Here is a 12,653-nt window from a genome sequence, read left to right on the forward strand (position 1 = left end):
GATTTCCACGTGTGCATCAGAAGGAAAAATATATTACTGAAATTATTTAGTGAACTGTTACATATTGTCTGAATTTGTTCCTGGTTGAATGAGGGTGGAGGAAGCTAGAATTTAGACCCAGGCTGGGTACATGAGCCAGGACAAGGGAAGTGTGCAGGGCTGTGGGCTTTGGTGCAGGACTGGGAGGTACTACCAATGGCTTCACTCACATGGCTGGCAAGTTGTTGCTGGCTATGGACTGAGAACTCCTTGATGTGGCTAAGTCGGGCTTCTCCCAGTACAGTGATCCAGGGTCATCAGACTTACTAAGTGGCAGTTGACATCCCTCAAGCACAAAAATAGAACCTTCCAGTCCTTTTTAAGATTTATTAGACCCAGAAATGGCATGGTTTCACTTCCACTACATTCTTTTAGTTAAAGTTGATGACAGGGCCAGTCCAGATTCAAAGTGAGACAAGTACACAAGGGTGTGAACTGTGAGGCATGATTCACTGAGGCCTCCAAAGTAACAGCAGACATCATCATCATCATCATCATCACCATCATCATATCTAACCCTTTCAATGTTTAATATGTGTAAGCCTCATACATAAATTCTTACCTAATTTTTATATCAAACCTATTATACAAAATTACCTGTGAGAACTTAGGATAAAGGTGATGTTACCGAGCAAGGGCTCGTTGCCTAAGGTTTGTAGAAGCCAATACTATGGCACAGGCTTTTGAGAAAAGAAAGAGCTTTTATTTTGAGGTCGACCAGTAAGGAGACAAGAGGCAAGGCTCTTCAAATCTGTCTCCACAATCCAGGTATCAGGGTGAAATTTAAAGGATCAGGGGAATCTCAAACATAGAAGCTGATTGGCTAGGCTTGAATCAGTCCATATAAGCTGCTGGAACCCAGAGTTTTCATATTAAAAGATTTCTTGCTTTGTAAAGAGCTCCAGGAGCAACATTTCTATTCTTTGAGTTCTGTAGACTGAAGACTCTTGGTTCTGGGGTCACCCTGGAGACATGGCTTCCTGTCTTGCACATGCACTGTTCTAGTCTTTACTCTGCCACTTACAAATGGAGTGATTTTTGGCGAATCACTTAACCCATACCTTAACTTTCTCACTTGTTAAAAGAGTACATTAATAATAGTACCTCATCTGCCTTGCAGGGATATTGTGAGGATTAGCTATAAGTAAAGCTCTTGGCACATTGAATTGTCAGTAAACAGTAAGTATTATCATGATCCAAGATTAAAACATCAAAGACTGCAAATTTTTTTTTAACTCTGGCAAAAATATTATTTTGCAGTCACCTTAAATCATGATTATTTTCACTACTAAAATGAGATGTGAAGAAGTTATCTGAGAATTAGACTATAAATATAGATTCTGGCAAGTCTGAAATACATGATTATTAATACTAATGGTAAAAGAAAATTTGATATAAAGTTGTCATCACAGTGACTTTCCAAAATGGTGGGTGACTTACTAGCTGTAAGCATCTGCTGCCTTGACAAACTAGGCACATTAAGTAAGAGAGACTGACGTATGAAGGATGGCATTGATTCATGTCTTATAAGCATTTACCAAATGTATATATTTTAAGTACTTTTTAAAATTATTGGCATGGGACTGAATTATTGTTTATTCACAATAACCAAAAGCCCCAAACTTTTGTGAAGTTTACTCCTCTCCCTTTTTTATTTATTTTTTATCTTTTTTCCTTTTTTTAAAGTAGAAAGACTATCATGTTTTATTCAAACTAGAACAGTTTATCATACGAGTGTCAATTCTACATGGTCAGAAATGAGATAAACTCCAAACTTCTGAAACATTTTGGCAAAAATGAGTCTGATGACGTCTTTTTGTTTTAATTAAAATAAGTTATTATATGTTATAACTTGGTTAATTTTCACCAAAACACATGGTATAAAGCGTTTCGGTTGTTTCCTCAAGAGCTTTTCTTTCACCTAAAGACAAAATAATGACTCCACAAAGAATGGATATAGACCCCTTATGCCGACGCTTATCAATCACACCCACTTCTGCTCCCTGAATCAGAACTTGCTGCTAGGGTGTACACCCTTTGGGAAAAAGAACTTCTTGGCGTGTACCACTTCCTCCTCAGTCTTCCCTGATCTATTATATGCAGTAAGACGCTTCACTTCTTTCTCAGGCACTGAGTGTAGAAATAAAGTTTCATCCCTTCTTCTTTTCTGCCTTTCCTCCCTCCTTCCCTTCATTCTGGTTGACATCGATGGGCTGACTCTTGCTTCATAAGGTCTCCAGAACAATATGTTAAAATTACCAACACATGAAATTACAAATATATAATTATAATTTTTAAACCTCTCTCAACATGGAAGATTTGTAATTTATTTGATTCTTAACATTGGTTTTAAGCCTACAAAATCTTTTACCTAAGCTTTGTTTTCACTTAAACTTCCTTATGAGGAGATTAAGCAAAACCTGGTTTATGGATTTGTAAAGATGTTTGCTGAGAGGGAAGTCCGAAGTGGGCTTTTTTAATGAGGCACTTAGGGAACTATATTAACTCCTTCAAGCCATAAGGATACCATTTAGTGGCCTCCAGCAATAATACTTACCAGCAGTACTTTTGCATATAAAGCCCAATCAAGCTAGGAGTTCCAAACAGTACCCCAGTGGCCTAACTTTACAGAAGGTAGTGACTAATGCCCTGGAGACAACCTGTCTTTGTATTGAAAACAATTACCCATATAAACAGAGCTTCCTACTGACACAAGTATTTCAGGCTGAGCACAATACCTTCTGGGAGTTCTTTGTTTCTGGAAAGAAATTAAGAGCACATTTTCAACTGCATTTTAACCTCTTCGCATTAAAAGGAGAAAAATATATAAGAAATTTAAAATGCTGAAATAAATCATCCTCTGATCTTTCTTGGGCTGTCTCAGCAGTTAGAGGAGATGCACAATTGAATTGTATATTAAGCACCTTTGGAAAGCCACAGCTCAGTAACCCTGATTTCTTATCTATTTCCTTTAATCATTTTATGAAAAGAGATGAAATCCATAGGATACATGGACTGTGTCTGTTTTCAATTGTTTCAGCTATAAAAAGTCAACACTTCCTACGAGCATTATCAGACAAAACAAATAAAGTATCAGAGACAATTATTTTATTAACTTGGAAAAATACAAACCAAAACTGAACATTTCTGCAGATTTTGGCAAAAACTAATGAATATTGGTCTTTCCCCTGTGTGCTTTTTTTTTTTTTAGCAAAATGTGGTTTTTAAGGCCAATTTTAAGTCAGTATTAGTTTAAGCTAAATTCCAGGGTCTTTTGCCTTTTATTAAAGAGCTGAAGGAGAATTAAAATTGATTAACAATCTATCTGAATTATGATATCAAAATCTTTCATACGATTATGATTGATGTAACTAAATAGTAGTTTTCATGAAAGGATATGTCATAGCATCCTTGGATTTTATTTATAAAAAGGAAGAAATTCTATTTTTATGAATATTGTTTGTTTATTCAATAAGGACTTGCTCCTTTTTCAGTGTCAGCCCTGAATTTTGTATATTTTACTTTTATTCTTATGAATGTTGCAAGCTGTTTATTTGGAGTAAAATATAAACCTGTGGTAAGCTGTTATGTGTACAATAATGTGTAAACCTTTTTTTGCTTGTTTGTGCATTGGTCATCTCTGTATTTCAGGCATAAATATGAATTTTTTCAAGGACAGCCCCATAGTACATAATCAACACTTAACTCCTAATATCTTCAATATGAAGATGAAGTTTTATCTCTTCCCTCGTATCACTTAGGTAATTTGATCTGGTTAATTTCTTTTTTCTCATTTGCACTCGGAATAGTTATTCTACATCATAATCCTATGGTTCCCCACCTTTGGTACACAGCACATTCACCTGGGGAACCTTTTAAATGTACAGATCTCTAAGACCACCCCAGACATAGTGAGTCAGAACTTCCATACAGGAACCAAGTCATCTGTATTTTGAAAAAGCTCCACAGCTCTTTCTGATGTGCACTGCCAATTGAAAGTAAGTGTCAGAATGATCGGTTTATTAGCATGGGCTTAAGATCTCAAAAATTACCTCTTTTGTAGATCCTAAAACTTTTGAAATGTAGTGAGAAAGGGATTTTAAAAAATAGGACCACAGTAGAGTTGAAGAAGACAGCTTCTCTTTAGCATTAGGAAAGCAGAAACAAGAGTAAGAAGATAATCTGTAGACACAAACTATGGTTTGTGTCATAGTTTAGCCCCAGTTGCAACCAGTTGGTTTAAATTTCTTGTTTAATAATTAACTTCTTGGATTAAAGTGACAGTACTCATTTGTATAAACCAATATTCAACTTGTCATAAGAATACATTAGTTCCTAGCATCTGAAAGCCATTTAAAGAATTGGTTCATATCCCCTTATTAATTCTCAGGCTAAGACAAGACCTGGATTATTTTTGTTCCCTTTCTCATACAGAGTAGAAAAGAACCTGCTTAACATCATATAGCTTATAGTCTCTTGGGAGATAGGCGAGTAAACAGAAAATTACTATATATTGTGATATATCCTCTAATTATAATAAAAACAACTAGATTTTTGTTAAGTGCTTCTCATGCATCAGCACTGAGATAGATGCTTTAGGTATATTATCTCACTTTTTTCTAGCAACAGTATATATGGAAATGACATTTTAAATTCTTGTTTTGCATATAAGGAAACTGAGGCTTAAAAGTAACAGCAAATGTGTGACAGAGCAAGCCTTCAAATTGGAGCAGAGAGAGGGAGTAGAAGTTGTTTAATCAAAGCCAAGTCTTTGTTCCTAGGTGTCAGATTCGTGGCCGGCCTGATAAACTAGCCAGTAGACAGTTTACTAATGTAGGAACCCATTTCCCCTTCTTTCTTGAATTTTTCATCTTTATGATGAAATGGTTGTTTCTGCATCACTGCACTCAGCCATTAGAAGGTTTCTTCCCTACACTATCTCTCTAACAGTCATGTTGATTCCTTGTAGCCAATACAGCATATTTAGAAAGTTTTTTGGGAAGGTGCATGAAATAAAATTTTGGTTTATGAAAGCAAATTTCATTGCTTTCTTTTCAGTTGCTTCTTCCTCTATTTTCAGTCAGAAAAAGCAAACTGTTTAGGAAGGGTTGTTAATCTCCGCTTAGAGAGGGGTACAAAACTGCATGCCAAGAGGGGAATGGAGGCTCTGGAGGAATGATACAAATGCTCCTCCTTTTCTGAGGCTCGCTGGAGATCACAGTACTTTTCACTAAGCTGGAGAGCTTTTTATCCTTGCAACACTTTCAACAGCATGGAAATATTTGATCTAAAACTTAGCACTTCATCATTCCCACCCTCCTTATTCACAGTTAGTACAATTACTGAATCTCTTCTAACTGGATACACAAAAGAGGGAATCAAGTGGCTGTAGAGAGAGTTTTGACGTGTCTGAGCTGAGAAGAAATGCAAAGAGAATCCAAGCAGTCTTCTTTTTCTTCCCCGTAGCTGCTGCAACTGAGAATGTGCTAATTCTTTGACTTTCAGTCCCCTGTAACTTTCTGCTTTGCTTATTCATTGGAGAAGGTAAGCTTTGCTCTTCTCCCTGGTATGAAGCACCAGCTGCCCTAAAAATGTGTAAAATTCTTAGCACATCTTAAATTGCTCTAAGATTTCCTGCCACTGTGGGACTCTTGCAAAGTGTGACTTGAGCATCTTAGGAACAGAGAAGAAAGGAGGCACTGGAGTATGGACTTCATCATCTACCTGTACTCTGAGCTACAGGTAGATGATCTTTGGGAATGCATATACCCACTGCAATTTGGACAAAGGGTATTCAGTTAATCAAAAACTAAGCTAAATTGGGGAATAACCTTAAAAGTGTACCTCTGTATGCTAATACATTTCTTTGAAATATAAAAAATATACATTCATTTACCCATGTGTTTATAATGTAGGCTCAAAGCTTGGAATTCTGAGTCAGTGGCTCTTTCATAAAACTTTCCCATAATCAAATGCATCAAATTTCTAGCTTCTGTTTTTTTTAAACTAGAGCAAGTAAGGCATATACAAAGTAATGTACATTAAAAATCCTCTAAAGTTTTATTATTTTCCTCAGTCTTTTGGAGTTGTTGCAACAACATATAGCTCAAAAACGTTTTTTAGTGATTTGCTTTCATTGAGCAAATCTAAATATTTAAATTAGTTTTTATAAAAAACAAAACAGAACAAAAGCTCCTCTTTCCCCACTAATATTTAACTTACTTACATAACATTATAAATCTTATCATTACAATAACAGAACTGGCATAAATGAGTTTGAGACTTACCAAATGCAGTTGGCCTTTGGTAAGTCACTCAGTTGGCAGACAGTAGTGCACAATTGTATTTAATACTTTCAGTGTACTCTGGGCATCAATATATTTTAAGTAAGGAATGGAGAATAATGATTCATATGTTAAGTTGGTTAAAGGAGAAATCAGTTAAGAACACTTCTACTGTAGTTGTAATTCTGTAAAGTTGATATACATTAAATATGAAAAGAAACAAATATTTTCCAAATTCTATCTTCTGTGTTGAGAAAATGAGGATTGCTGTGATTATTTTAGTACTTCCCTCATACTTCTTCTTAATACAGATAAAATAAAACTTTTATTAATGAATACCTCAGTGAACCAGAATATGTTTCTTTCTGCAACATCAAAGTATATTATGTGATCACTGGACACCTCCAAGTCTTCCAAGCATGAATGTGCACAAGATAAACGGAGAGTTTGTTCAGATTCAGATTTATGGACTGGCTCTCAGATAGCTTGATTCAAATTGGAGCCAGGAATATTTTTTTTCAACTAGGGCTCCAGTGATTATGATTCAGTTGGGCACTTTAAGAAATACCCCTGAGACACAACCAAATTACCTACAACAAGAATTATGTATTAAGGTTACTTCTCTGAATGCAATTGCAGGGTGCTATAGCCTTTGTTTTCTTCCTTCCTCCCTTTCTTCCATTTTCTTTGAACTTCAGTGAAACATATGGAGGGCCCAGTGTATGCCAGCATTCTACTAGTCTTTGAGGATTCACAAATACAACACAGCTTCTGTCCTCAAGGAGTTCATAGTCTGGTCAGTAAAACAAACCCATATATCAAGAATTACACTGAACTTCAAGTTTTACCAAGGAACACTTTCTTAGGCAATTATGAATACCCAAAGTCTAGGATGCCAGTAGTTTCCTAGGGTTTTAAATTTTCCTATCACTAACATAGCCAACATTAAGAGTTAGCTTTCTTTTGTGTACTTTCTTTTACTCCACAAAGAAAACTATTTTGAACACAGTAACAGTGACTGGGATTGCCCTAAAGAGAACAGTGGAACCATATTGAGGTTCTGGGGCAGAGCAGCCAGCTAGGTTCACTCGCTAGCTCTTAAGTGTCAGCTTTCTGCCTCAAAATCCTCATCTATGGAGGCGAAGTATTTAAATGATTACAGTTTTGGACTTACAGATTTGCTTATTATTACTTAAAAATGAAAATGTTAAAGCTAGAGAAGTTAAGGGTCTAGTAATCTGTTACTTTCTAACCGTAATTTGACTTGTGAATAATAATAACAAAAATAATACTAATATTGTTAAATAACTTGTCTGATACTATGCTGATGATATTCATGGAAAAATATTTAAACCATGTTGAAAATATTCCGTTAACTAGTATTTTAGAAACGTTTTCAAAAGCAGGCTGTGATTGAGAAGCATTTACTGGTTAAACCTATTAGCCAGATTCATTTAATTCAAAAACATCTCATCGGGCTTCCCTGGTGGCACAGTGGTTAAGAGTCCACCTGCCGATGCAGGGGACACGGGTTCGTGCCCCAGTCTGGGAAGATCCCACATGCCGCGGAGTGGCTGGGCCTGTGAGCCATGGCCGCTGAGCCTGCGCATCCGGAGCCTGTGCTGTGCAACGGGAGAGGCCACAACAGTGAGAGGCCCACGTACCGGAAAAAAAACAAAAAAAAACAAAAAAAAAACCCATCTCATCTACACAGATTTGTATATCAGAATTTACTGTAATAAGAATTAGACATGAGCCTCGATGGGGGGAAACATAGCAGAAAAATACTGAGTGAGTAATCGAAGAAAGTGTATAAAAATATGAAAGAACCAAAAAAAATATGAAAGAACTATCTTTACCTTTAAAGAATGTTTTTAATTGTTTAGAACATAACTTAATACGAAACATGGAAAGAGCTTCTCTCTGAATTAACAACTGCATCTGTGTCTTCTTTCACAGGGTTTTGGAAATCCCTCTGGTGAATATTGGCTGGGGAATGAGTTTATTTTTGCCATAACCAGTCAAAGGCAGTACACACTAAGAATCGAGTTAATGGACTGGGAAGGAAACCGAGCCTATTCACAATATGACAGATTCCACATAGGAAATGAAAAGCAAAATTACAGGTAGGTCCTTCTTGGGTGTGGTGTTCAACTGCCTCAGGCCTAGTCATTTAAGAGTTTTAATGGAAAAGTGTGAAAAAAAGAAATGATCAAAGTTATCCTTCAAAATGAAAATCAGGCTGTCTAGGCCTATGACAAAGGGATGCAAAAAAACCCTGTAAAGACCTCTTCAAAGCTTTAGATTTCAGTTTTCACAGACTGATTTTTTTTTTCATCTTTATTGGTTGCTTTACAATGTCATATTAGTTTCTGCTGTACAATGAGGTGAATCAGCTATATGTGTACCTATATCCCCTCCCTCTTGGACCTCCCTCCCACCCACCCCCCATCCCACCCATCTAGGTCGTCACTGAGGTGAGCTCCCTGTGCTAGCTATTTTACACATGGTAGTGTATTTATTCACAGACTGATTATTTTGATGTTGGCTTAAATTCTAGAGGATAGGAATTAATTCAAACATGATATTATTGTTATTTTTATTGCTGCTGTTATTGTTATGGAGGTGCAGTGAATTTATACATATATAACTAATGACAGGGAATTGACTCAATCTCAGGGGCTTGAAATAAATACTTTCTTCTATCAAAAGATTTTTTTACTTATACTCCCCTTATTTACTTTTCTTAAACTATTTTTTACATTATCTTGAAGGTGACAAAAGAGGAGTAAAATTTTATGTTTGAATGATTTACTAAAAAATAAGGTGAGGCATAATTTAGAATTTTTTGGTCAGTAATGTGAGAGACAAAAATAAATCCAAGTAATGGCATCAACATACACAACACATCATTGTGGATTAAAAATAGACTATATACTTAATTATTAACATCTCTGATTTTTTTTTCAATGATTAGCTTGTACACTAGAAGAAAATGGTTAATCAAGTAATGCAGGGTGGTAAATTCATTTCACAAACACTTATTGTATTACTTCTGTGTTCCCGGAACTCTACTAGGCACTGGCAAACTTGCAGTCAGTGATGAGGTCACTAGTCTCCCAGACCTCACAGTTTAGCTTTGTTACAAACTAGGTCACTAAATAAACTGGTTGGCCTTCCTTGAGAACAGGAAGTATATTTCAGTTACTTTTATATCAGTACCCATAAATGCAATACTTGGCACATAGCAGGTCCTTAATAATGGTGTGTGACTCAGTTTTGTAAATTAGATAAACAGTAAATTAGGGTTGCAATGATTTTAAACTCTCGATATCGTGGCTACTCTACATTGGTCTTGGAAACACGATTGTGTGCATTAAAGGGTTGGCACACTGCTTCAAACAAAATGCAATGACAGCGACCAAGGCCTTATGCTTTTTTTTCCAAACTGTGTGGCCATCTCCTCATAGTTCAACTGTTTCTGCTGCTATTTGTCTTTTTGAAACATGCCATCCTTTAGGAGTTTAAATCTACAATTCTTTTATGAACACATCTCATTTTATTTTAATGGATTATGTGTGGGATTGGATCCTTGGAGACATAATAATCATTTTCTTAACAAACAGTGATGATGTCACCACAACAGAAGATGAGAAATAGATCTAAAGAGTTGATAGTCTCGTGGGGAGAGAGGGTGTGCATATGGCAACTCAAGAAACCAAAGAAGAGACATTTATAAAATGCAATGGACTGTAAGAAGAAATGTTTCCAAGGAGGTCAATATTTTGAGAGTTTTATAACAAGAAAAACCACTGTAAAACATCAGGGGTACTCTTATGTAAATGTTTTGAGCTGAAACTTGAAACTATATGAAACTTGGCTAATGTCAGACAGCCTGACAATAGGACTAGCAAATAATTAGTCTAGTCTTTTTTCTAGGCTCCTGAAGAATTTGCTTTGGTTCTTTTCCAAAATGTCTCTCAGTTCTTTGTGTGTGTGTGTGTGTGTGTGTGTGTGTGTGTGCACGTGCACGCGCTTATGAGGCTGGGGTGGTATTAAGGGTGCAAAGAGTGGGTAGGTTTAGGAGGGTCGGAGGCATCTGAAGTAGGCTTCAGGGTACGTGGTATGAATGTCATTCTGGCATCTGCGTGAGGAAGGCACACTTATCTCCTCTTAAAATGCCCACTGCCCTCACTGAGCATTTCCTGGTCCTTGAACATCTTTATAATTCTGATCTTCACCTAAATAATGCAGATCTGTGATCAAAAAACTAAAGTGAGGTGTACACTCTGAGATCTCCATTTTTCTCTCTTGAGAGAATTGTGAACCTTGAGAATCAGAATTATAGATCCAGAAGAAACTTAATCATTTAATTCCAAACCTCTGGTTTTAAAGAAAAGAAGGCTGAGGTTCAGAAATATGTAATATTTTTGTCCAAGGAGGGAAAAAAACTTGAATATGGGATGTTTGGCTCCTTCCTAGTTAGGTGTGGTTTCCACTCTGTAATGTTACTGTAATAAAGCTGGTGGCTCTGGCCCTCTTTCCTGCCAAGACCCAGCAGAAAATAGATCTGTAATCATCACCTTCTCATGCAGTTAAATATTAAGATTCACATTGGAATCAAATGAGAAATTAAAACATTATGCCTATTCTGGTGAAAGCTTAATTAAAATAAGCACACTATAAACTGGCATTATTCACTCTTTCAAAGAAAATCAAGCAGAAGCTTGAAAAGGGAAGCTACACACTTGTAGACTTCCCTCTCCACCTCTATCTTCGCTCACACCCAGCATTGATTCTCCAGGCCCAGTAACACCACAGGTGGCCTCAAGTCAGGACTCCAGGTATCTAGCTTTGCTTTTCTGTGCTTTTTCTCATTTCTCTTCCCTCTGAATTAGGATGCCTCGTTGTGATAAATTATTAAAGGAATTAATGCTAACACTTGTGTAGTATTTTATAATCTATGAAATGATTTTTAATATTATAATCATTTAATCCTTACAATGAATTTTGAGCTAGGTATTATTAGACACATATTAAAGATGAAGAAACTTTGATGAGGCTTTGGTCAATTGACCTGCTCAAATTCAACTAAATTCCAACTAAAATCAAAACTATGGAATTCATGGTGGGTTTTTTTCCTTCTATTTTTACATTTTCTATATTTTTCCTCTTTCAAATTAAATTCAGAAATTTTTGAGTTTTCTTTTTTTAAATATTTTATCTTAATAGAAATCATATTTTGAAAACTCTTGTAATAGTTGTGGCCATAATGTATAAACCAAAAAATTTGTTAAATAGATCTTTCTCATGCTCTAGACACATATTGATTAAAAGTAAATGTTGTGAATAGATTGATGAGCTTACAAATGTACATGTAATTCACATATTTTCCTTTTATCCTCCAAGGAAAGTCCAAATGATTTCCTCAGAAAATAAAATCTGTAGAACCAAAGAGAATATAAATAAGAAAAAAAACAATAATGTGAGAGTGTTATGATAAACACATCATGTGCAGTAACACACAATCAACCTGAAATTACTAAATGCTTCCTCTAGAGAGGCAGTATTATCCAGATCCTCGTCATCTAACACACAGACGGTTATAAAGCCTTTGATGCTCTCAAATATATCTTCCACGCTATTATTGAGATGTTTTTTCTGAAACACAATCTGACTTGGGCTCTGCCATCCTTCACATATTTCAACAGTGTTCAAATATCTACAGGTTAAAGTCTGCCACCTAAAACTCTTCCCGACCTGGTCCTACCTACTTATTCAGCTATTACTATCATATTGTTCCCCCAACCTCACCCAATCAGATACCCCTTTATTGTGATTATGATCCAGAAACTACTTGCAATTTCCCTTTACCACCCACGCCTTTGTTTATGCTATATCCTTACCCTATACATATAAACCCAACTTTGGGTACATCTTCTAAATCTTTAAGATTTTCCTTTATTTCAGGAAGTCTTCCTTGATTCCTACTATGGTATATGCTCCGATGTGCTCATCTGTATCCTCCCTTCAGAACTGAAGCACTCCTTCTCCCACTTCCTGGGAACATTGCTGGCTAACAACTTGTAGCCAAGGTCCCCTGCCTGGGTATGCCTATGACTGAAGAAAGTCATCTCATTCAAGGTCACTGCTCCTTCCTACAGACAGATTGCATCCAATGACTGGTCAGTATAGGAGTCTATTAAGGACCACTTGCCCTAATTCAGGACAATTCTGAAGGCTATCCAAGGTCCAGAATTTCACTCGAGATTAGCTGAGATGTTCACTGTGATTGCATGTGAGCCCATGCAGCTTCTCCCTCTGCTCAGT

At 36.3% G+C, this 12,653-nt stretch overlaps 1 protein-coding gene across 1 annotated transcript in view; it reads left to right on the plus strand.

The window, feature by feature from the left end:
- ANGPT1 (angiopoietin 1) overlaps positions 1-12,653 on the plus strand; it is a gene marked incomplete at its 5' end in the record, with an annotated part of 246,556 nt that overhangs the window by 198,361 nt on the left and 35,542 nt on the right. Inside the window, one exon of the mRNA XM_082600829.1 lies at positions 8,283-8,449. Coding sequence (XP_082456955.1) covers positions 8,283-8,449 — 167 coding nt within the window. The remainder of the gene's footprint in view (positions 1-8,282; positions 8,450-12,653) is intronic.

The sequence above is a fragment of the Mesoplodon mirus genome, assembly GCF_964341445.2.
Source record: "Mesoplodon mirus genome assembly, chromosome: 16".
NCBI lineage: Eukaryota > Metazoa > Chordata > Mammalia > Artiodactyla > Ziphiidae > Mesoplodon > Mesoplodon mirus.